General features: G+C 32.4%; 4 protein-coding genes and 1 long non-coding RNA gene across 5 annotated transcripts in view; 4 read left to right on the forward strand and 1 right to left on the reverse strand.

Annotated features, from left to right (window-relative positions):
* Positions 1 to 907: 907 nt before the first annotated feature.
* Positions 908 to 7,467, reverse strand: spg (dedicator of cytokinesis spg). The gene is made up of 2 exons (XM_015940483.3): positions 3,875 to 7,467; positions 908 to 3,113 (listed from the first exon to the last, which is right to left on the reverse strand). The coding sequence occupies exons 1-2, from the start codon at positions 7,285 to 7,287 to the stop codon at positions 1,010 to 1,012; spliced, it is 5,517 nt and encodes a 1,838-aa protein (XP_015795969.1). The 5' UTR covers positions 7,288 to 7,467; the 3' UTR covers positions 908 to 1,009.
* A 421-nt stretch (positions 7,468 to 7,888) lies between these two features.
* On the forward strand, positions 7,889 to 10,048 carry LOC107359349 (serine/threonine-protein kinase STK11-like). The gene has a single exon (XM_015925833.3). The coding sequence runs from the start codon at positions 8,604 to 8,606 to the stop codon at positions 9,846 to 9,848; it is 1,245 nt and encodes a 414-aa protein (XP_015781319.1). The 5' UTR covers positions 7,889 to 8,603; the 3' UTR covers positions 9,849 to 10,048.
* Positions 10,049 to 10,401: 353 nt separating this feature from the next.
* On the forward strand, positions 10,402 to 11,374 carry LOC149093987 (uncharacterized). Its single transcript, XR_016198325.1, has 2 exons — positions 10,402 to 10,715; positions 10,911 to 11,374. It is a non-coding gene; the product is annotated as an uncharacterized LOC149093987 (long non-coding RNA).
* Positions 11,375 to 12,063: 689 nt separating this feature from the next.
* Positions 12,064 to 15,032, forward strand: Nox (NADPH oxidase). The gene is made up of 7 exons (XM_015925547.3): positions 12,064 to 12,165; positions 12,234 to 12,351; positions 12,431 to 12,581; positions 12,666 to 13,280; positions 13,364 to 13,536; positions 13,600 to 14,550; positions 14,711 to 15,032. The coding sequence occupies exons 1-7, from the start codon at positions 12,134 to 12,136 to the stop codon at positions 14,840 to 14,842; spliced, it is 2,172 nt and encodes a 723-aa protein (XP_015781033.1). The 5' UTR covers positions 12,064 to 12,133; the 3' UTR covers positions 14,843 to 15,032.
* Positions 15,033 to 15,961: 929 nt separating this feature from the next.
* LOC107359310 (tachykinin-like peptides receptor 99D) overlaps positions 15,962 to 26,022 on the forward strand; it is a 46,906-nt gene continuing 36,845 nt past the window's right edge. Inside the window, exon 1 of the mRNA XM_015925798.3 lies at positions 15,962 to 17,088. Within this exon, the coding sequence (XP_015781284.1) occupies positions 16,553 to 17,088 (536 nt within the window). The 5' untranslated portion in view covers positions 15,962 to 16,552. The remainder of the gene's footprint in view (positions 17,089 to 26,022) is intronic.

Genomic DNA, 26,022 nt, shown 5'->3' on the forward strand with positions numbered 1-26,022 from the left:
ATAAGAATTGAAAAAGAGAGCGAAATGAGTAAAAAGTTGTACTTATGTGTTGTTAACTCAATGAAGTGTAAAAAGCTAGTAATGACAGTGTAAGACGAACCGATGTTTGGTCAAGTAAAAACGAGGCTTTTACCTCGAAACTTGGATATATTGCGCTCTCTGGTGTTTACTTTCCTCTTTATCATCATTTTTCATCCAAGATGAACTTCAACTCTTCAATTATCATTAAATTGTTTTCCGACTGATCACTAGTTTTTACATGTTTCTTGTTCACTGTTTGTTAAATTTGTAAAATAATTTTAATTGGAAAGTTACTTTAAAATGTATAGACTTTTTAAAAGCAATTCAAGTTTATTTTCTGACAAAATGCCAATCTCGATAATTTAGTCATTGAATTGAATTTCGATTGGTATTTCTGGTTCAACGATTTTATTCCATCAGTCAAAATCAAGTGCAACTTGTAACTGAAATTGACTTGTTTTAAAAGTAACTGTCAACTAATAACACTTCTTGTAATTTATTAGTGTCTCCTAAGCTGTGGATAATTAATCATCAAAGTTGCTAGCATTTTCATCATCTGATTTTCCAAGTGATCAATAAATATCTCATTAGCGGGTTCTACTTAAAAAATGTTTTAAATTGTGAACATAAAATAAAAGGTTTTGTCTCGTAAACTGCATTTAGTTACAATCTACTGAAAAGCTAATGATAAATTATAACCGTAAATTGATTTAATAAGGCAATTTGCATAAGTTTTTTGCTATAATGTGATCATCTTGAATTATAATTGATAATTTCATTTCAGGTTATAGTAATATTAACCAGTAAGTAGTCAAATATACCCTAATATTCAATTGAAATGGTTGAATGTCAAATGAATATAGAATTAAGGAAATGAAGATTAGACTTATTTAAGCAAAAAATGAAGATAATTTAATGTTAGTATCCAAGAAATATTGAAAAAGTCATATAATAATTATAGGTACAGTTTGTTTACAGCGAAAATATTTCACAAAATGTTTACAGGTCCTCGACGACAATCGACTGGAATAATAGTTACTGATCGATTTTTATCCAAGGTGTTACTGTTTCTTGGAGGTAGCGGAGGTACTTCGCTATCATCTTGAGTATGATTGTAAGCAGCAACTGGGGAATGAGGTGAGTATTGTGTTGATTGCCGTTGTTGCTGTTGTTGTCCAATACCCGTAGAAGTGTAAAGATGATGAGTTCGAGGAATGGATCGACTTCTTTGGACCGCAGCAGAAGAAGTTGAAGAGTTTACCGGTAATGTGACTGGTACTTGACGAGATGTGGTTACATTGATAATTGGATGAGTCGATGGAAGAAGAGGTGAAGCGGATATAGGAAGAGGTGGAGGTGGTGGCGTTGGTGGATTTGTGTTAGGAATGGATGATGTTTCAGGTGCACCGGTAGATGAGAAACCAGCTGATCGAGGTCGAGTATGCGGAATAGGTGGTGGCTGAGGTGGCTTTGGAGTGTTCCTGCTTGGCGGAATGGGTGGAGTTGGTCCATAATATTCATGAGGCACACAATAAATTTGATCATCCTCTGTTGAACGCCCATAGGGAGTGGTTCCTGATGGTGTTGAATGACTAGAGACATAATGTGGTTTTGTTTCAATCGGGATTGGCGGTAATGGCGTGTTAATTATGGATGCAGATTTCCTATTTATTTCATCGATACTCTGATAATCAAGGTCAAAGGATCCTTTTTCAAGAATATTTTGTCTCATCAAAGTGAACCTTTCAACCAAACGTTTGTGCAAAGGTTTTACATTTGTTGGCACTAGGCGACCGTGGAGAGAAAGGCCACCTTCAAGAATACGAACTTGTTGGAGGATTGATTGTTTCAATCTTTTAATGTCTTTCAAGTGGGCTTGATTAGCAGTGATATAATCTGGATCGAAAAATGCGTCATGATATTTATTGATTCCTCCATTGACAGCAGCTTCGATTACACCTTGAAGTCTCATTGTTAAAGGACTGAGAGCTTTTGTTGGTTCATTTGTATATGATGCAATTAACTTTTGAAGCTGTTTGTTCATATTTTCAATAGTTTCTCTAGCATGTTGGACTGGAGATAATTCTGTAACTTGAGGTTTACTCTTGACCTCAAACCATCTCAAGATTCCGGGTAATTTACAATCAATTTTGAGAACAGTTCTCTCAATCCAAAGAGATTTAAACTCATTATCTTTATCAATGGGTCCTTTGTGAATAGGTCGGTCAAAGGTAAATGTTTTCACATCATTAACTAAATAATACGATAAAATTTTCTCAGGTAAATCTTTGCCTTCAAACTCTTCTTTCGGCTCAGCTACTGGTTTAACGTTACATATTTGAATGTATTGTTCATCACTTTCCATTTTTTTATCATCTGGAGCACTATTTTTAGTTAAAAGTTGACTTTGAGGAAATTCGGTTTGCAGTCGAGCGGTAAAAGCACCAATCTTTTCATATTCTAGTCCTCGATAGATGAAAACCTTGTTTCGCAAGAAAATAGGGAATCCTTTGCCATAAAATCCAACTCTAAAGTATTCAGGTTCTGGTCGCAATTGAATCAAAATGTTGTCAAAGAAACGAGCTTCTTGCTTCAAAAGATTACTCAGTTTTTGATAATCAAACAATTTCTTCTCATAAAACTCGGCTAGCTCTTTAATTAATGGAATACCCTCTTCCCAGCATTTACCTCGATCAAAATAATCAATAATAGCAAGGTAAAGAGATTCTTTCCTCTGCCATTCCAAGGGTTCAACAGAGTAAAGAGCATCACGAGGCATGACGTTCCAGCTCCAGTTAAGTAGATCCGCATGAAGTTTCAAAGTAAATGCGGCTTCAGTATAGTTTTCAGCGGGAATATGAAGATCGCACAATTTGTAAATGTAACGAACATACATTTCCTTTCTATTAATTTCATTTTTGTAAAAGTTAAGCAAATTAACGGTACAAGACATTCGCATGTCTCGATTTTCTTCTCCATTCATAACACTACGATAATCCAACAAGAGTTCCAATAGCTTGGTGATTGAATGTATCATTTGGATTCCTAATTCTCTCCAGACGGGATTTTGTTCATTAACTTTTTCCAGAAGTCTAAAATTACAAACAAAACATCAATAGATTAATTGAATAGTTTCAAATAAAATGTAAACCAAAAAGTAATAAAAATATAAAATAAATATACAAATGTGAATAAAAGATAAACAGAAAAAAATAATAACTCAAAATAAGGAGGAAACAATGTAATTGATCAAAAAATTAACTCACACGACTTTTAAATGTTCCCTTAGTTAGCATGAAAGGAAAAAGGTTAGATAAAGATTAAGATGAAAAGGTTAGTTCATTCAAGAAAAATTTGCATTTGAAAACACTCTGTTCAAATTTTTCATTGCCATATTTCAATTTCGTTTCATTTTTTAAAATCGAAAAAATGTTACGAACATACATTTCCTTTCTATTAATTTCATTTTCTCAGAATATTTACTGATACTGGTGTGAAGGCTCATCCCAAGTAAAATGACTAATTTCCGAAACCTTTTTTTAAAGATGACTACAAACTGGGCGTGTTTCGAATGGTTTCCAATTGAAACTGGAGCAAATTTATTCAAAGTCAAGCTTTAATGGCAAATGTAAAGTCTAATCAAGTCTCATGGTTTAATTACGTTAGCCATGAAAATCTATTTACTTTGGAAAGACCATCTTCCTGAAAATTTTATAAAATTGATCATGGTGGAAATGAGTTGAGTTATATTTCATTAGTCCAAAACACCAAAACAGAATAGGTAATTCGATACTAATATTTTAACATGTGAAATTGAGATGTAAACAAGATGTTAAATGAATTTTTTACTTACATTGCATTAAATAATTGTTTAAAACCATCGTCACCCTTGTAATCAGAGACTAGAATATCCAATTTATCAATCAATTTTGATTCTACTTGCTTGAAACTGCCGTTCGACATGAACTCAGCATCGATCATGTCATAAAAAATGGGTAAAGTTGCCTTTCGCAATTCTTTTTCAGGTACAAGAGTAACTTCCAGGAAAGGAGCAACCATTGAAGGTATAAAATGGGCCTTTTGATCGCCCAACTTTTCCCACATTGACAAGATGAGAAAGCCCATGAGAACTCGCATGTCTTGATATTTGTTCAAAATTGCTTCCCTTTTTGAAGGAGAAAAATTTTCCAACTGAAGAGCAGATTGAGTTAGAAATGAGACTGATAAATTGAAAAAAGAGTTCCACAGCTGAACATCAAAAGAGCCACCCATCTCGTAGCCAAGAAAATCTTCCGTCAAAGCAATAGAAAATTCTTGTAGTGAGCATAAAATAATATGATTAGAAACCATTTTCATCACAGTCCAATCATTACTATACATCTCTGGTTGAAAAATCTGTTTGAAGACATAGAATATTTGTAGAAGAAGTTCCTTCTTTTCTTTGCGATTTTTCTTATCCAAAAGTCGACGGCAATGTGCTTCGTCCATTAATCGGAGAAGGGTCATAAAAGAAGAAACATATGAATGAAGTAGATTAATACAGATCATATTGACCGAACCAGATGTTGTTGTTGACAGTTCCACAATGACCCGGACTATTGGCTCAAGCATTGTATTCACAAGTATATCAATCTCTTTCGAGATGTCAGTTATGGTACCACTTGAAATAGCTGCTCCAGAACAAGAGGCAATGTTAATCTTTTCGTTGTGCAAGAATTTCAAAATATCTGAAATTATGGCAGCGCATGCTTTGAGTTCTTGCTGGCGATTAATATGTTCCTTAAGATGGACACTGAAAAGATCAATCAATTTTCGACGAGCCTCAAAATCTCTCAATAATAATTCATTGCTAATAGTTTCGTGAATACACTTCAATTTAGCTCTGATAATTTGAGGGCATGGCTCAAGACAGGGTAAACAATCGATAATCATTCCAATGATATTAGTTAGCTCGTCGGTTAATAAAACACGAAGAAGTTGATTGTAAGTAGATGAAAAATTTTCGATGAAAGCAACTTGAGATGCGACCAGAGTAGGCTCATAATTGAATGATAACATGCGCTTGAATGAGCTGAACAATGTAAAAAGATCTTGTTTGAAAATATCTTCATTACAATGATCCCCAGTTGCTCTAGCATAGAGAATTCTTGACTGCACAATAAATTTAAAAATCCATTCGAGCGAGCGGAAACACATTTGGGTACTGTCCAAGGAGTCCACGTCTTTTATAAGATCAGTACACTGTTTGACAGAGTAGAGCAGACCTTTGTAAACAAGAGCTGCAGCAAAATGCCCATTTATATAAGTGTCCAGGACTGGTTTGAAATGTTCATATTTAGGATCGTCAAGGAGAGATAAAATATGAAGTAAAACTTTGAACACTAGACCAGAATGGTGAGTTTGATTGCCATCATGAGTTGAAAACATTGAAAAAAGAGCATCCAGAATATCTTGAAGAAACTTAACAACTTCTTCTCCATTTAAACGATGAACTTTCATCAAAGCATCTTGCACAGTTTCTGGGTTGGATCGCCATTTTAAGAGTGTTAAAAGATCTGTATTTTGAGTTAATTTAGTTGAGCATAGCTGAGTTCGTACATGCACTGATTCTTTGCTGCTTCGAGTTAATTGATTTCCTTCATGGTTGATCTCTCGATCATCTTTAGGTCCATAGGGTAGTGAAAGATAAGAGTTTGGATCATTGAGACGATTGCGAATTTCTGATTGACCATTTGACTTGTAAAGATACAATTCATGGATACCATCTTTAATAATGGTACCTTTCTCGTCAGACAGAGGAAAGAAACAAAATCCGAGAAAATTTTTATCCTTCTCGCGTTGGCTTTGATTTTCCTTAGTTGAACAATGGCGAAATTCAATACGAATATGTGCCTTCAGATCACAAACCTCAAGTGGAATGAGTACTTTAATACTTTCCATCCATCGAGGATTATTATTATGGTAAAGAACTTGAGAGGTGTAAGTTGTAACTGAATCGATACCACATCCGTACGAGATGCTGTTAATTATTGGGGCCGCATCAGCTCCATAAAGTGTAGTATGGGCTTCAACATTTTTAGGAATAGATTTACCTCCTTTCTCAAACTCTCCTGACTCTAAAGTTAAGTATAAATCGTTTCTTACATCACCGGGCATAATGACATCAGGAAATCCCATTTTACCAGTAAGACATGTGACATTTTGAAAAATATAAGAATTTTCATTGATAATTTTAGTAGAGTCAGGTCCTGTTAAAAACTTGACCACTAATGAGATTGATGTGTTTGTCATATGGGTTAATTTGTTGGTTTGCTTTTTATACAGCATATCATGAACTTGATAAAAGTCACATTCATTGCTTGTGCAAGCAAGTTTCATATTGAATACTTTCTCGTTTGTTTCTGACTTGAGAAAATCGGATAAACCTTGAATGGCACTACCAAATGGCCTTTTGAATCGCAAATTAGACCAAGATGCAGCTGATGCGCCTGAAGCAGATGTTGAGTGAAGAGATGAAGGAAGAGTTGCTGACGATGAGAAAGCTGACTTTGAAGATTTTCCTTCAACACTTAACATCTTACCAATACGCATAACTTGGACTAATAGGAACACATCTCCAGTAGTATTGATATTACTTAAATCAGTAAACACAGTGCTGAATTGACTTCCTTTTGATGGGTGATCCCCATCAGATAGGTTACTACTACCATTGGAATTGTTGACATTGGTCCCAGGAAAACGCACAACAAATTTTTCACTCAATTGGGTTGAAGTTGAGTAATCAAACAGGTAGAAAGATATTTCAAAATTATCATCAAAGTTGACCAAAGGTAATACAATATCACGAACATCAAGATACAAAAAATTATTTACAAAGGTAAAGGTTGATGAATGAGTTGAAGTATTGCTGGCTCGTTGACTGGATGCCATTCCATTGCTTGACTCGTAATGTATTTGATAAAGCTCAATGGGACTAATTAATTCAGGGTCAACTATTTGACCATCTATTCTTGGAACTAGGTCCAACCCGAGAAGACGATTGCCCGTGTCTATATGACGAGTTATCTTGAGAGTTATCTCCTTTACCTGATCTTTGGTTAAAGTTGCTTCCGCGATTTGACGGCGCCATTCTAGTAAATCATTTATGTAACCACCAATCTTCTCAAAAAGTTCAGTCTTCCGATGGAGATAAAGCTGATACTTCCAAATGTGATGCCAATCCTTCAAACATTTCACAATTTCAGAAGAAGAGGCAGCCATGTTCATAAAGAACAAGATTAAATACTGAGTAAAATTAAATCAGTATATTGTTATGGTAGATGCAACATTTGTGTATATAAAAAAATAAAAACAAAGAGTAGACAATGAGAATTGAATTAAGATAAAATAAAAATCAAAAACACTGTAGAATAGGTAAGCCTTGTATGTACGTACACAAAGTATCGATCAAAGATCAATTCCTTAAAGATACTACTACCAGCACTACTTGGAGCAAAGTTAATTAAATAATTTAATTCAATCACAGCTAAACTCAACAAGCACTCATCATTATTTAAATCGATATTGATGAGTGCTATTGAACCATCAAAGTTTAATTTCCCGATAAATAAAGCTCTCAAAAACTAATAACAGAACTTTTAGATTGGACTCGATACTATTTGTTGCTAAAATGGGCTGAACTGAATTGGAGGATAAACCTAGAAGTTACTGGTTACTGGTAACCGGTTAACTGGTAAAAGTACAGAGCATTTACAGTCTAGCGAAGGTTACTCTAACCGGTTACTACTCCTATAAGTAACCGGTAACATTGGAGGGAAATCTTTTCTCTCAAGATGTCTCTGAGATCGGAAAACTTTTTTACTCGAGCTGTTGATTGTTTTCATGATTTATATTAGATTTATAGAATTATTATTACTGCTTGATGATTAATTAGTTAATTTAATGTTTAACCATTTCTCCATGAATTTATTATATTTCAACAAATGTAATTTTCTTAATTGATCCATTTTATTTACTCGAAAATTCATCATTGTTTTTGCTTGCTTTTTGAATATTTGTTGATATATTGTGGAGACACATGTATTGAAATTGACCGATTTTGTGTGCTGAGTAAATTCATTAGAAGTGACCTCATTTTCCGCAAGCCGTCCGATTCAAATGACAATTTTCTCTTGTCATCGAACCACAGAGATCTTTATCAGGCCACTAGCAGACGATTAGTGCCAGTTGTATCTTACAAAATTATGATTAAAATCATTTACTGGGAATGAAAACCCAACAACAATCTGACAATTGTATTTTTCGAGAATAATGCTGTTGTTTACTGTTTTAGAAATTGTAAATTTGAACTTCTAATTGATTCGTGTTAATGTAGTCCACATGCAGTGTATAATTTAACTCAGCTTCATCTGCAATTCAATATTTAGCTCAACTGACTTGATGAAATCTCGAGATTTCCCCATTTTGTGCCATAATTCGATATGTGCCATCTATCGCCAATTAAGGTAACTATTTACTCTTTTTGAGCTCTGAATTAACATGCAAGTTACTACTCTGTGCTACTCTGTGTGTAAACATCGACAATGGAGCTTGAAAAGTGTTACTTTAAGGATGGGTACCTGATTGACGACGAGTCCAACGAACCATTGTCCTTTCACCGTGTCAACAGTGTTGAAATTTTGTATGAGAAGAAGAAGAAACGAGCAAAATTCATTGGTAACTACGTGTTAGGGGATATGCTGGGTGAGGGTTCTTATTCAAAAGTTAAAGAAGTGTTGGACAGGATCACATTAGAACGGCGAGCCTTCAAAATTATGAAAAAGAAAAGACTTCGCAAAATTCCTAATGGTGAACAAAATGTACAAAGGGAAATTGAATTGTTGTGCCGACTCAATCATGCAAATGTTATTAAACTGATTGAAACATTTTACAATGAGGAGAAACAGAAGCTGTATATAGTGATGGAATATTGTGTTGCTGTTCTTCAGGAACTTCTTGATAGTGTGCCAGACAAAAAATTACCAATTTGGCAAAGTCATGGTTATTTTAGTCAACTTTTAGACGGGTTGGAATATCTTCATTCCAAAGGTGTTATACATAAAGACATTAAACCAGGCAATCTGTTGATAAATACTTCTGGAACGGTTAAAATAAGTGACTTTGGTGTCTCAGAGCTATTGGACAGTTTCTCTCAAAGTGACATAATATCAACAAGTCAAGGGTCTCCTGCTTTTCAACCACCAGAGATAGCTAGAGGCTGTGAATCTTTTCATGGTTTTAAAATTGATATTTGGTCTTCAGGAGTTACTCTGTTTAACATTACCACTGGTTCTTATCCATTTGAAGGAGATACAGTCTACAAATTATTTGAAAATATTTCTAAAGGTGAATTCACCATTCCAAGTGACTTAGATGAATCATTATCTTCCTTAATCAGAGGTATGCTTGACGTGGATCCCGATTCACGGTTTAGTCTGATTGAAATACGAAACCATGACTGGCTACGTAAAAAGCTTATTAAAAATTGCTCACCGGTAACCATACCAACTCGTCCCAATGGCGATGCCCTTCGAAGCATGACAGTTCTACCTTATCTTCAGAATCTACATTATCCAAGTGAATCTTCTATTGATATTTGGAAAGGTTCATATTCAACCGAAACCTCTGATCAAAATAAAAATGAAAATACCTCAGCAAATTATCTCTCAGCTGCAACCGGGTCTCAAGGCAAGAAAAAATTTTGCGGCCGAAGTACAACTAGTCACAAATCAAGTAAAAACAAATTCTTCGGATGTTCGGGCATCAAATCTTTTTGTCAACAATCGTGATTGCAGATTGTTTCAGCATTGTAAAGTATTTCTTATGCAATGACAATGCTAATGTACATCTAATAATTTTCCTCAATGTAATATCTACAAATCCTTTTTGATTAATTTGAAGCCTTCACTAAACTGGAGGTTTAATAAATTTGATTTTTATAAAATGAAATTGAAATTATCACATTAAATCATTCACATTGCAATCTTAATTTCCTTCATTGTCAATCCACTTTATTCAACTACAACACACGTGTCTTGTAAAGTCCCTCTAATATTTGATTATTAGTTACCAAATATAGTCCAATTATATTTCCAGGCTTCATATTAACTCAAAATTATATTTTCAGGTTTACAGCTGTAACCCAAATGACCTGGGCAAAACTTGGACCATTATTAAGACTTGAACAAGTCCATACAGAATGAACATTGATGATAATCCTGTCAGATGTGCATGCATGTGTGTGTACATGTTTAAAATGATGGGTTAATTAGGAGATAAGTAAATTAAGATAAGTTAGTTTAAGTACTGAGAGAATCTTAGTGTTTATCTTGTCAATTTTCACCTTGTGACAGGTAGCATGGAAATTTGTTTATTCTTATCTCCTGTTTAACCAGTGTTGCTAAAAAATTAGTATTGTACATTGATTGCCTTTAGATGGACTAGATTATAAAAGGCTTATAGACTTGTAAATTGTGGTCAAGGTGTAAATAGTGTCACTTCATCAAACCCTTCCAACAGATGAGAAACAAAAAAAGCAATTTGCACGTCTAATCCTATTATGGACTACACAGTGTTTTGGTTTTGGTGAAGAGAACCAAAGATTAACCAAGACTGGACCAAACCAATTCTCTCTCTCACTCTCTTTCTCTCCTTAGGTATATTCCCATTTGACCAATCTTGGTTTAGTTTTAAGTCCTAATGGGTCATATTAGTGCAGTGAATTCTGTATTCTACATTGATCTAATTGAACATAATAATTATAATTGTTTAAAACTTATTCTGATTCTAGTGCTTCTCTTCCTTCATTATAATCATCTTCTGTTTCTCTTCCTTCTCACCTTTACTCACAGATTTTCTTGGGACTCTTAAAAATATAAAAAGCAAAAGCTCACAAGTTTAACCCAACAGTCGATCTCCAACCATCGTCAACTCAGTTCAAGAATCGCAACATTCAACTATCACCAACTCTACCAGTAACATTTATACATAAAACTGTTCAACGTAACAACCAACAAACAGTAAACATGAAGTTCAATCAATTATTTGTGATGACATTTTTTGTATTCATCTTGTTTTCCCTTGTTAATCAATCAGATGCCGCACCAACCAAACTTCCCATCTGTAAAAGTGATGACCACTGTAAAAAAGGTACAATTTGTTTATTTGGTAGATGCCGTGGAGGTCCAATGGATAAACTAAAGGCTGGGGATTTGAAAATACTTCCATATCTTTATATGATAGCTTAATTGTAAATTGAAATATATGTACAGATAAAAATATTTATATTTTATAAATAAAATTATTTATGTTTGAATTTCGTTTTTTTTTATTTTCTCATTTCGCGAATGAAGAATGAAATATTCAAATTACTAAAAGGCTCAAGTCTTTGAAAATTGTCGTGAAAAAAATTCAATGTTTTATGACTGCGAAGGAAAAGCTTATCAAAAATTGGAAGATTTTTGTGTGTAAGTAATTCTTATTCTTGTTAGATTGAGCCTTTCAGATAGGCTTTTACACGATTTTCATCTATTTTGATTTGATAATGTTTCATTATTTCATAATATTACATCAATACTTGAAAAAAATCTGTTTATCTGGTGTAATGTTCAATTTAGATGTGTTTGAATATTATCACAACATACACCAAACAAAATGGTCAGCAAAAAGAAATGTAGACATAATGTCTACCTGTTGTTGCTAAAAATCACTAAGGCAAGACTTTACCTTACTCTTTGACCATTACATGGAAATTGGCTAATGGGAAGAGAAACCAAGATTAGAGTAATTAACAGTTAATCTGGTTTGCAAGTTGTGAGACTTTCTTTTCATTCTTTTGCTAACTCAAACAAAAGGAGAAAGAGGTTTTTTTACTCCTTTGTTTTATGATAACGTCATAGGCAATCATTGGCTAAGAGTTTACTGGCTTTTTGATTGGATCTTTCAAATTATGTGATTTTCTTTTCACATTTATCAGTTTTCTTATTTTTTTAATCAACTCTGTGTTACAGGTCGACTTGCTTACCCTTACTACTGTTTTACTATCGTCACCATCTTCGTCTTTACCTCCTGAATCATGGAATTAATATCTCGTTTGTCCAGAGCGAGGTAAGTTTTGCTTTTTTTTTGTTTTTTGAATTATTTTCATTGAATTTTATGTTCCATTTTACGTTCAGGTCACAGAGGGTAGTAAAAGATGTTGCTCTTAAACTGCTTGGTGATAAAATTGATCATTTATGTGGTAATCAACGCGTAACCAGAGATGATTTTCGCAATCTAATTGTATCCAAAAATGTGAGTAAATATTTTTAACTACTTTTCACTTAATGTTTAACTCGGGACCTTTTCCGTTTTGTCTTTCCCTATTAAATAGGCATATTTCTCGGACCGATTGTTTCAGTTGTTTAACCCTTCTGGTTCCGGTAATCTCACCAAACAGCAAATAATTGATAACGTAAAAGCCATTATCTATAAGCCAGTCACGGAGAAATTGCTTTTTTTCTTTCGCATCAACGATATTGATGGTTGGTCACCTTTGCATTAGTTCATTGTGTCAATATTCCTATCTATTAATAATTTGCTTTTTTTGTCTTTCTATTCAATATCAGGTGATGGATTAATCTCATTTTGTGAGCTTCGTCATCTGCTCGAATCATGTATGACCGAGAATGGATTGGTTTTTAGTGAAGAAGAAATCAACGATTTAACCTATGTGCTTTTTGAATCTGCGGATACCGACCAAACTGGAACTATAAGTTTCGATGAATTTCAAGCATTGATTGCTCACCATCCAGGCTTAATTGAGAATATTTCTATATCCATCGATCGTTGGTTACTACCTGTTCCACCCGAACCAAAACCTTTGCAAGGATATTTTGCTAGGAAACTCAATTTAACCTACATCCGGAACAATCGCACAAGTGTATGCTTTTTTGCTGTTTATTGTGTATTCAATTTAACATTATTTGGATGGCGTGTTACCGAATACGCTGAAGAAGGAAAACCAGAGCCTGTTTGGATCGCGAGAGGTGCAGGCATATGTCTAAATTTCAACTGTGCTTTTATTATTTTTCTGGTTCTGCGACGAACTTTGACATTTCTGCGGACTCTCGGTATAAATGATTACTTTCCAATCGATCAACATATTTATTATCACAAACTTTGTGGTTATCTCATTGCATTTTTTTCCATAATCCATACCATAGCTCACCTCATCAATTTCAGTAAGTTATTGCTATTGTAAACTATTGTTGCCGTGTTACTTTGTTTTACTTCAATTTTATTGATCTTTTCCTTTCATTAACAGTTCATTTATCCGATGAGCGAGGCATCAGTCTTGCATATTTTTTATTCAATCTCAATCCTACATTCAAATGGTTTTACGGGGCTGCAAGCTTAACTGGTTGGGTTTGTTTATTATCATTGACAATAATTGTCGTATCATCACTTCCATTTGTTCGTAAATCAGGACACTTTGAGGTATGGCTAGGCACTTTTCGCTCTTTCATATTAGATGACATTTTATTCCCATCTTTTTTATAGATCTTTTACTATTGTCATTTATTTTATTACGTTTTTGGGATTTCACTGATTCTCCATGGACCGTCTTTTTGGATGTGGGCTGCTCTGCCACTTCTTTTATTTATTTTTGAGCGTTTTATTTTGATCAAACGAATGTTTGGATCTACTGGACACACATACATTGAGAGAGGAACAATTTTACCTTCACGAGTAGCTCATTTGGTTATCAAGCGACCACAAAATTTTGATTTTCGCCCAGGTGACTGGGTATACTTACAGATTCCATGCATCGCTAAATGGGAATGGCATCCATTTACTATAAGCAGTGCTCCTGAAATGCAAGATTATCTCTGGCTTCACATTCGAGGAGTTGGTGAATGGACTAAACGTGTGTGTCAAATTATTGAACAACATAAAGATGTACCTTTTGGCAGTGTTCAGTGTAAAGGCAATCCTGCTTTTGTTATTAACTTGAAAGCATCAATACCTTTGCCTGTTAGACTTGATGGTCCCTATGGTTCACCTTCTAGTCACATTTTCAACACTGAACATGCAGTTCTCATCTCAACGGGCATCGGTGTAACACCATTTGCATCAATCCTTCAAAGTATTATGTTCAGATATTTAGAAGCTAGACAAACATGTCCCAGGTGTTGTTACTCATGGACTGATGCTATTCCACCTTCCGTCATGAAACTGAGAAAGGTTGATTTTGTTTGGATTAACCGTGAACAAAGTAGTTTTGAATGGTTTGTTCATTTACTTTCCCAGTTAGAGATAACTCAAGCTGAATTGATGGAAGCTGATCGATTTCTGGATATGCATATTTACATCACTTCAGCCATTGATAATGCTGATATCCGAGCCATTGGTCTTCAATTAGCCCTTGATCTTATGCATAGCAAAGAAGAAAGAGATTTGATTACTGGCCTTAAGACTAGAACTAAACCAGGAAGACCTAGATGGGATGAAGTATGTAGACTTGTCTGATTTTTATCTCTAGAGTGTCACAACCACATTAACCTTGAATCAATGATTGATTTATCGATCAATTGATTTTGAGATTTTATATTGACCATGAATTTTCCCTCATTTCGGCCCCTTTACTAATTATTTATTGTTCTCTTTGCAGTTTTTTGATGAAATTCAAAGGAAAAACAAAGGACGAGTATCATTGTTTTATTGTGGTCCACCGCCACTGGGAAAAGTCCTTCATAACTATTCAAACCAATATGGCTTCAGCTTTCATAAAGAAATTTTTTAATGTCCATCACTATGACAGGGATAATCATTGATAATCACACATTATCGCAGTTTTTTTAATTATTATCTCATCGTATTTTTAATTTCTGTTATAGAGCTCATATGCTCTCATTTATTTTGTTATTTTATCACATTCTATGTGCTTCGTTTGTTCAAAAAAACAAAGGTCTAATGATCTTCATTAACATCAATTTCTCGAGTCAATTTTAATTTAATTGATTTTACCGCATAGCAACGTTTGTGAAAAAGTCATCCAAGTTGTATGGAAAGATTAACAATTACAAATAATCTTTTGGATCGAGTTAAATGTTATAATTATCAACTAAACAGCATAATCGGAATCAATATCTTAAAAACTCTTAAGTTATCTTGTCTCTAGAAACTGACACCGAAAGGTCTACACCCGATATTATTCGAGATTTTTAATCATGGTTTGATTTAGAGATGTGATGTTAAATCATGAAGATTAATGAGAAAGTCAAATTTATCTAAATTTTTTCTCCAATAATAGAGGGCACCACAAACTCAGATGATTGACAAAATTGTAACACAATTAACTGATTGCCTTAAATCAGCAAAAAGATTCTCAAAAAGATATCTAAATTTACAGCCAAAAGTTAATCCAAATGTTCAATTTCAGATACAAAATGGTCAATTTTACAGACGATAATCTTTTAAAAGTATACCTCAGCATTTAAATGTAATGACCACGTAAATGGTTTCGCTTTATTGTTGAAAATTATTTCCAATAATCTTAATGATTTTTTTTCTCTTCCCTTTCAGTTCAAATCGGAATCATATTGACAATTGCTGACAAGGCTTTATCATTTTCTTGCACGGACAATATTAAACTGAAAGTTTAACCAAGGTTAATTTGATTGTGTCAACCAAGGAGCATTAAAGTATTGGTTGAACAAACCAAAACAAACGATGATGGAACGACAAGGATCAAGAAGAAAAAGTATGATGAACGGTTAAAGGCACAACGTATAAAGACTCAGGATGATGGTGATGATGATGATGATGATTATAATGAGGAAGACCAAGAAAAGATTGAAGAGACTGCGTAAAGATTATTACCTTACATGAAGTTATCTACAAATAGTTTATATCCTGACTCAGTAGCCATGATATTTATTTGAAAATAACTTTTCATGTTAAACTTTAATCACTAATGATATTGAAATTGTTGTTACAACCGCGAGGAAGTAGACAAAGAGAGAAAGAAGGTGAAAAGAAAGGAGTAAATGATCAAGTGTGAAACAAAGAAACGAGACTGAAATTGCCATAAAATACAAAAATACATCAATAGTTAGTCAGTTTATCGATAATTTCCATATCAATTAGTTTCACCGATTAAAGTATCTTCTGTAGTTTCAAGTTGATCAAGGATAAATTGTTTGACAAGTTTAAATTGATGAGTTATAGCGATAATTTTACAAACAAAATTTCAATCATAAACCAACAATTTTACCCATAAACATCAACAACATCAACCAACAAGACCAAGCAATACCAAGAAAAATTAACGTCTATTGTTCAACCCAAATAAGCTCAATTGACATCGCTGTTATGTGCCCTTGAATTGTCATCATTGTTAATCAGTGTTTATCAGTATAATCATCATCTTCATCAATAACATCACCTTTACCAGCGCAAAATAAACAACACTTGACTACTTTCAACTGGTAACCCCTTAAATCAACCCGGAATGTATGATAATTCAATGAATATATCTTTATTTAGCAATGGTGTTAACAATGAAAGTTATCCTGGGTTAACATTTTCTTCCACCAATTCATCAAGCCAATTCAACTTGACCAACAGTGATGTTTACTTCATCAATAATTCAAATTACCCTCAAAACAATTGGAGTGTATCATCAAGTTCACCCTCACCATCTGATGTTAACCCACTGGAAAGGAATAAATTTATCCTTCCTTGGTGGCAACAAGTTATCTGGACCCTTGTCTTTGGTGGTATGATTCTGGTTGCCACCGGAGGCAATACAATTGTGATATGGCTTGTGTTAGCACATAAAAGGATGAGAACGGTTACCAATTATTTTATTGTTAACCTTTCCATTGCTGACATTATGGTTTCAACTCTCAATGTAATCTTTAACTTTACCTGTATGCTCAACGGAGATTGGCCTTTTGGTACACTTTACTGTAAAATATCCAATTACATTGCCATTGTATCAGTGTCAGCCAGTGTTTTAACCTTAATGGCAATCTCAATAGATCGGTAAGTTTAGTTAACATTATCTAGTAACAATTAAAAAGGCATAAAGCAACAACCAAAGTAATGAACCATTTCTCAAACCTAAACCCAAGCCTAAGGATAAAACATAAGGGTGAACCCAAACTCTGTATCAGGTTAACCTTTACGTGACTCAATGTAATACGTTTAACACATAATATTGTTTCAATCTTAATCATCATTGCAAATCTTGTATTCACTGATTAAGTGATTCATATTTCAACTCTTCCTATTCAACCATGCAATGCTCGTTAAACAAATAAGATTCATCATATTTCTCGCCCATTTAATAGCAAACTTTGAAGGTAATTTTTTCTTTCACCTATTTTACACTTCAACATGCACTATTCAATCACTGGGCTTACAAAAGGAAGAACATGAAATGATGTAAAATTTAATTTGATTTCATTATATTTCACTGGATATAATGATTTTCATATTATTTTCTGTTCTTCATCTCCATTTCATTTGATTTATTTCTGATTGTTACACTGAAATGTGAAACTTGGCCAAACAATTGTCATTGGTAACTTGATGTCTTTTCCTATTGTTAAATTGTGATATTAAATATTTACTTGTTGATGTTGATTTGTTTGCTTTTACCTTTCACTTTGACTATACTTTTTTTATTGAAAATACTTTACCTGGATGTAAACAACTTACAATTTATCCAATTTAATGATGAGAGTAAAAAAGTTTATTGTATCATTGCAAGAATGAACCATGAATTCAGTTAAAGAGTCATTCAATATTCATCATCATGTAAATTTTCAACTAGGTTTTACCTTTGAAAAATCAATTCATTTTATTTTAAAAATGTTTCTTATTTGTTTCAATTATGTGTTTACCTTTCAAGGATTGATTTAATTTCACTTTCAGTGGCAATTTGTTTCGCTAACTGCAATTTAAATTTGTGTTGATTTAGATGATTACTTGCGGATTGACAATCAATTGGTTAACTAAATGTTTATTTTGTCCAAAATAAGGTAAAAACCCAAACAAACAAAACAAGCATTTGCTTTTCAATGGCCAACTCAACCTTAAACAATGAATCAACACCCAAAAGTAAAGAGTAAACAAATTGCTTTAGTCTACTTTGATTTAACTTCCTCGTCGTTTAATTTACTGATCAATTATTGATCGATACTTGAATCAAACTGTTCAATCTCAAAAAATTGGTAAAAAAGGAATTAAATTGAATTGAATTTCAAATAATTTTGAGAAAAGAAAAGTTAACTTCTCCATTTCATTGACTCATTTATACCAACCAGAAATGCATGTATCTTGGGCTATTAATAATTGACTTGGATAAAACCAATTGAATTATCAATGAACATTAAATGACTAAATTGAACAAAGGGCAACAACAATTAACTATTTAAAAATACTATAATCTATTAACAGAACTGCACTGTCTAACCATTTAACAATATTAGTTCATTAATAATGAATATTGTACTTTGTGGATATTTTTAACATGAACAGTTATATGGTGAACAGAGTACAATCATTCAAACTGTTAAATCATTATGATAATAATAATTACTATTTCTGTTAATAGTTAATACATAATACCCTGAGGATATAATTTTATCATTTTGACAAGTTAATGCACAATGTTAATAGTTATTCATTTGAAAAGTGTATGTTTGTATTAACTGTGAAAATGTTTCATTTATTGAGATGAAAAGCTGTTAACCAAAAAACAAATTTAAAACCCAATCATCATTCCAATCATCATTTCAATTAATTCGTTTAATAATCGTTCATAACGATAATCATTTCACAGCCATAATTTGGTAATAATTAAATTAACATCATCTAATATTCAGAAAAATAAACCAAAATAAACAGTAAGACCTGAATCCCTTTTGCCTCAAAATTAACCCAAAAAACCAGAGACTAAAATGTCAATCCATTTAGTAATCACAATGATAAAAATATAAACCCAATTAAGCCACTTTTAATTGTAAATCATTGCATTTACGATCAACAATCAATGTTTGCATTAAATCATTTTGATTTTGTCGTTCATCAAATGTTTCAGCTCTGCAACTATTTTGCTTCTCAATATTTGCATGTTTTTCAAAGGTTAGGCTTGACTTTTCTGGTTCAATATCTTTCTTCAAGAAATGCAGCAAATCTGACCTTTTAATTGCCATTAATGAACTAATTTTCTTGCTAAATTGTGAATGAAAGGTGAAAATTCAAACATCAATTTTGTTCGCAATAATTGATACTTATAACTATCGTCTTATTTGTCCAATTTGACTAGGCTCTTGATTGTCATCTTTCATTTTATGCATCAATAATTTTAATTGTGACTCTTTTAATGATTCACAATTTGATTAATATATCAACTCTCATTATAATTTAGTTTCATGATATTAATAGAAGATAATATTGAGAAAAGAACTGTAAATTGTAAGTAATTGTTAAAGGGTTGAGAATAAGAAAAGTGGAAAAAACATTTTGATTTATTTCGATTCTTTTTTTCTCTTCTTTTTTGCCAGCATTTTTTGCCTTTTCTGTTCAACATTCAATTGACTTGATAAACTCAACTTTTAATAATCATTTTAATCATTTACATGTCACTTAACAGTAATATTTGCAAATAATTTCACATTCAAATTGATCATATTTTCATATTCGCAATCATTTCGTTTTCACTTTACATTTGAAGGTTCAAATGTTTACTATTATTACCATGATGATAATCAGAATGGCGATTATAATAATCATGATAATATTGATGCATATTAGTAACAAATGACAGATTTCATTGCAACTCAATTCATTCCATTACATATCAGCTCACCATGAAATGAAAACTGATATTCCTTTCATTGGAATCCATTTCTGTTGAAACCTTTTCTTTCTAATCATCGATTCTCAATAAGAATGCAACTTTGAAAATCATCATTTCTTCTCATGATAATCATGATTCACCCAGGCAACTGATGCCAATATTTCCATTGATTAAACTAATCTAGTCAGTTCAGTAATCAATGCAATAAATAAATAGTAAATCAGTTTTTTTCAAAACTAGAAGTTGAGAGAAGAAGAAAAAAAATCAATGAATTTCCATTGTTAACCACATTTCAACATGAGCTAAACCTCTCAATGTCATCCTCTTTACCCTCTTCATCCTCGTCTTCATCTTGAAATCCTTTTTAGGCTTTTTTGTGTTCAACTTTTGGTTGGTTTGACGAAGCGGAAACGGAACATGAAACTGGATTAAGTAAACATTGTTGAAAACAGAATACAGTCTTCCAACTGGCAGTTGGCTTATTCAGGTCCAGATAACATGGAAGAGAGAAACTAGACTGGATAAGGAGATAAGGTTCAAGATGAGGAAAAGGATGATGATGATGATGATGATGGTTATGAGTAAAAATTGTGTGCTCAATGAAACTTCTTATTTGACGATCTTTTCCTTTCCAATGTCAATTGCAAGGTTATCAGATTCCTATTGAACCATTAAACCATGTTATTAAGTGAATTCAATCTCAAACAAAAAACAAATCAACTTGATAATTAACCTCTGAAAGAGTGAAAAGAATCTTCTTGACAGGCTCCTAATTTTTGACTTGAGCTGGACAGTTGCTGGACTTGCTGACACCTTTCCTTAAAGGTAATCAAAGATGCTATCAAACTTTATGGTAAGTAAACAAGCGACAAGAAACCGATTTGAATGAGCTTGGCTCAGCCCGGTCTACACCGGCTATACACGGTTCCTACGCTATTTTGAAATGGATGACACTTATTCTAATTTTAGAACCAGTAATATTTTTTTAATGTAATGAAAATTAAACTTTCAGTGATCATTTTAATAGATATTCAAATTGTTTTCCATTTTATGAAAGGTGTTGCTGACATTGCCGAGATCTCTTCTGTCGACTGATTTGAAAAATTCTTGAACGAGTTCCCTAAGCTCAAAAATTGTGTCCAATTTACCTACGATATCTTGACTCAAATAATTTTTCATGTTCTCCAAGAAATAAGATGTCGGAGGATTAAAATCGCATGATCTCGCAGGCCAGTTCACCTTACCTTACACTTCATTTACAGATAAATCCTCGACTATTTTTCATAAATAACCATGCCCTATCGAATGACACTCAGCTCAATCGCTTTCTGGTCTCTCGTTTACCTCGTACTTGCCTTGTTATTAGTATACAAAAGTACCAATTTGGCATTGTGAAATAAATTTCAATTAACGTTTTGAATCACGATTCGACTATTTGTAAAGCTTGCGAGTGCAAACACAAATTGATCACTCACTTCGACATGTTAATTTGAATAGAAAATTTCAAATTAAGATTTCTTCATTAATCAGTTAATTGTCATATTTTAGACCATTAATATTGCAAAAAGAGTCTTAATTAATGTTCAAGTTTTTATGAAATGAATAATGAATATCTCATAATGGAAACAAGATACACTAAAATTGGCTCTAATTAATCTTCACAAAATAAACTTTGAAACAAAAATCATGATCGAGTGATCTCTTCTCTTCATTTCGAGGCTAAATTTTGTAATGTTTAATTCCCAATACCTTTACACTAACACTTTATAAGCATCATTAGAGTTCCACAACCTGAACCGAGACTCTCAGTTGCCTGACATTTCATCAAAATCGAGGCTAAATTCATTCAGTTTGATTTATCTTGAACTTTCCCTGGAAATTCATCATTTTTGATAAGAAGCCGAAGTTTCGACGAGTCATCATGGAATGTATAAACTGAAAGTAAACAAATGAAAGTGACAAGTCCAGTTCTGACTGACTTTCAAATTCCATTGAGAGACCATTGAAAGCTTGACCTAAGGGCCTTTCACAATTTCATGAGGAATATGACGATAGCTGTCTGAAATTCTTGAAGGTTGACCAAAAGATACTTGAAATTGGCCAACATCAGAATTTTATTGTCAAAAAATCTAAAAAATCTGTCAATAAAATGAAAAAGTGTTATCAAAGAAAAGATGAAATTCGGTTCACCATTCTGTATTAATGCCTAGGAACTGGTAAAGGTTCATCATGATTAATATAGCCATTATCATGAACATTATCATAATCATTATCTTTATCATTTTCATTGTTATAGTTTGAATAATAAAATTAAATCCCTGTCAAAAGCGCAACCTAATAAACGTGAAAATATCAAAATCTTTACGAGACTCTTTTATTCACTCCCAGATGAATTGAATATGAATTTTATTTGCTTTAAACAGTTTTTTCTTTCTTTTCCTTTCCTTTCTAAATTTGATAACAAAATTTAATAATATTTAAAAATTTTGCCGAAAAATTTCATTCACCGAGATTTCTTGCCTTTTCTCTCTTCTTTTCCTTGGATATTAACATTTCTTTATCATTTCGCCTTATTCAGGGTAACATTCATGTTCATTGAGATGAATACAAATTATTTTTCTTTTTATAACTTTCACTATTTTTGTTTTTATAAATTCAACCAGGTTTTTCAATATTATTCAATGAGCAATTAGAATGCCAAGTTCAACTCTAAAGCCTTTTTTCCTCTACTATTAAATTCAACTTCTTAATAATGAATGCAATTATCAAGAATCTTTTTGTTGATAAAAATAATCTTTTCTCACAACCCTTTTGCCATAACACACGATAATAGTGATACATTGTAAGTTCTGATATGAAGAAACATTTTTTTGTATTACATTACAATTGATTGGAATTTTGCCAGCAAAATGAACGAGTCAACGATTCAAATGTTAAGCTTTTCAACTCATTTCATTCTCATTCTACTTTCTGTTTGCAAACATTCAGTTATGGATTTCATTTATGAATTGTCATTTTATTCAAATATTGAGTTAACATTATGATAATACAGTCATTAAACAAAGCGTAGGATCAAAGTTTAGCTAATTGATTACTTTTGCTTTTTCAGTTTTCCTTGAAAGAAATGTAAAGTCAATAATGAAAGTTGCAATTATCATCAATTTATATGCATCTATCAATTCAACTTATCGATTGAAAAGATACACGAGTTTCTCAAAACTCAAAATCCTTTAAAGCTCTTATCTTTTGGACATTATGAGCTCTAAACGTGTAGACAGTTTCAGGTCAAATAACTGAGTGACTTTGAACTGGATTTAGGGGTTTCCAATCTTGGAAGCTCATAACAGACATACCTAGCTCATACAAACCTGAGATCTGTCACATTAACCTGTGAGGAACCCAGCAGACGTGAAGTATAAAAACGCCCTGTAAATGTTTTTCCAAAGATAAATTAATATCTGTGATTTGATAATCGAATCTAAAGAAAGTTAATTTATAAAAATTGAGAATATCTTTAGCTTTCGAACCAGCTTCACGCTTTTTGTCGCCTCTTAACCTCGAGCCTATGAACTAGACCTAGGATTAAAATATAAAGATCAAAAATATTTGAAACAGGACTTAAGAGGCATCCGTCAATCTTTGCAAGGATCAAATTTCAAATTTGACTCTGTGTATTTTACGAGGCAATGAAAAACAAGTAAAATGAAATTAATCCTTGTTGCAAAAATGGATTAAACTTAATCTGTGAGTTCCTTTAGCATTGCAAAAAAAATTAAAAATCAAACACTTATTAATGAAAACAAAGAAACTGTCCAAGAATTTCTGTCCATAGAATGGATGTTCCACTGGTCAGAATATCATTCATAGGAATCATTTTTACTCCAACTTTCAAAATTTGAAATTAAAAATGAAACTGGACCTTTGAAACTGGATCGAAAGACCCAGAAATGTTTTGTCTCCGTACGACTATTTATTGAACCTTTCCTAGCAAACACTCAAAGTGTTTATTATCAGATCAACAATTGACTCTATTCAGGATCAAAATGAACTTTTTTGTCGAAAAATTGCATGCTTATTGGACATAAAGAGCAATAATAGTAACTTTGTGTCGCATTCAACAGAAAGTCTTTGCATCTTCGCATCAGTTATGAAAAGTAAAACTTTGTATCATGCAAGACTTAATCCTTTTCCTTGTTCCATCCAGTTTCTCGGTCAACTTCATAATATTTGCAGAATTAATATCATATTATACAATTGGCCAAATAATAGTAGCAATAATAATAATGACAATAATTCACTGTGGTCATAATAATAGCATTAATCTATAAATGGATCAGCAGAGAAAAATAAAACCATTAGGTTAATCCATTCCAAGATAAATGATTAACTATAAATATTCAATCGGCTGTAAACAATGTTATTAAGGAATTAAATAATCTTATTTATATTGAGACAAAAAGAGAATCAGATGAGAATCAATTCCATCCTTCGATCTACTTTTCCTGATAATACAATTTCCAAGTTTAAATTCAATCTCTCGTTGAAACTCAAGCAGATTATCCAACTTGAAATTTCATTTGGCGTTTTAATTTTTCGCAATTTAATCAGAAAAATGAAGTCTAAATGATTTATTCATTATTTTTGAATCAAAGGAAAGTAAAGGACGATGATGATCAAATAAAGTTTATATCGATATAAAATGAAGACATTTACAAGATAAATATTTGATTAACTGTTCCTTTTAAGAATGATATTAATATTTGTTTAGTGAATTTTGATAAACTTTCATTATTATTATCATATTTATTGTAGTTTTTTGTTTGATTATTTTGTGTCTCAACAACTTTACTATTAAACAATTGAATTGCAATTTTGTCGGTTAAAAATAGCATCAAATTAAATATTTTGCTTTAAACTTTTGTCCTTTTCAATGTTGACCAACTACAGTTAATTTTTAATGCTGTTGATGATTGATTTGAGTTGGGATTTATTAATCACGCTTCATGCGAATGAGAAAGATTGATCTGGAGTTTTGGGCTGTTAACAATGTTGTAACCTGATTCAAATTGAAGCCAAGTCGAGCTGAATTAATTTAAAACTTTCATTGGAAATGAATTAATAATAAGTTGAATTAAATGTGATTTGAAAGTGAAAGCAAGTTTAATGAATAGGGAATCAAAAAGAGATGTCATGTTATTCGAGTTTCATGTTGCGATCTTTTTAATTAAAAGAAAGTTGATTAGTTAATTAATTTTTCCAAAAAGAGACAATAAAAAGTTGACATTTCAATGTAAAACCAGGGTAAAGTGGCTAAAGTCTATTTTAGCTTGTCTTGGGATTTATTGCGCAATAAGTGCGAAATACGGAAAAGTTCTGAAAGTTTCAAACAACAGGAAAATGTGATAAATGAAAGAATGCGAAAACTTGTCAAGGAATTAAACTATCGATTTGACATGGTCATAACCTGGAAAAGAAATAATTAAAGATGAAACATACTAGATACAAGGCTATTCAGCGTGATTTACTCATCATTTTATTCAATGTCTCACGAACCATTCATGCTAGGCTACCTATCGGGTGTGAAAAAGTCATGTAAAGCTTATTTTTTACCTTTTCTCGCTAACTGTGATAGGAAGCATTACCAAATTTTTTAGATTTTTTTTCGCGAATCGTCGGTTTCGTTTATAGCTAAAAGATAAATCAAAGGCAACATATATCAAAGTATTAACCAATATAATTAGAAGTAAAATTAATAAAATATTTAAACCTAGCCCTGGTTTTTCAGATTTTACGTTAGGAATCATTCAGGCTTTTCGTATTGTTTTTCCTGACATAAAAAATCCACGGCTGTTAATTTCATTTTTCACAATGGCTTTTACGAAAAATTAATTCTTTAGGTTTGAGACCTAGATATGAAAATAATTATTACTTTAAGTTAATAATAAAAAATTGCATTGCTTTAGCTCTTGTCGGTTTGAATGATATAGATGTTGCTTGGTTTTTGATTTGTGAGCGTAACACTTTTGCTGATGATAAAACGAATGAGTTTTTTGATTATGTTGAAGCAACTTGGATAGATAACCCGATATTTGGAATCATTTCGTTAACTT

The sequence above is a fragment of the Tetranychus urticae genome, chromosome 2 (assembly GCF_039701765.1).
Source record: "Tetranychus urticae isolate SD_2017Ah chromosome 2, NJAU_TeUrti_SD_1.0, whole genome shotgun sequence".
NCBI classification, from domain to species: domain Eukaryota; kingdom Metazoa; phylum Arthropoda; class Arachnida; order Trombidiformes; family Tetranychidae; genus Tetranychus; species Tetranychus urticae.

Coding starts and splice junctions, on each gene's coding strand:
- spg (XM_015940483.3), bottom strand. CDS start 7,287: ATGAACATGGCTGCCTCTTCTTCTGAAATTGTGAAATGTTTGAAGGAT. Junction 3,114..3,874: donor AAACAATTATTTAATGCAAT/GTAAGTAAAAAA, acceptor TTGTAATTTTAG/ACTTCTGGAAAAAGTTAATG.
- LOC107359349 (XM_015925833.3), top strand. CDS start 8,604: ATGGAGCTTGAAAAGTGTTACTTTAAGGATGGGTACCTGATTGACGAC.
- Nox (XM_015925547.3), top strand. CDS start 12,134: ATGGAATTAATATCTCGTTTGTCCAGAGCGAG. Junction 12,352..12,430: donor ATCTAATTGTATCCAAAAAT/GTGAGTAAATAT, acceptor CCTATTAAATAG/GCATATTTCTCGGACCGATT. Junction 12,582..12,665: donor TCGCATCAACGATATTGATG/GTTGGTCACCTT, acceptor ATTCAATATCAG/GTGATGGATTAATCTCATTT.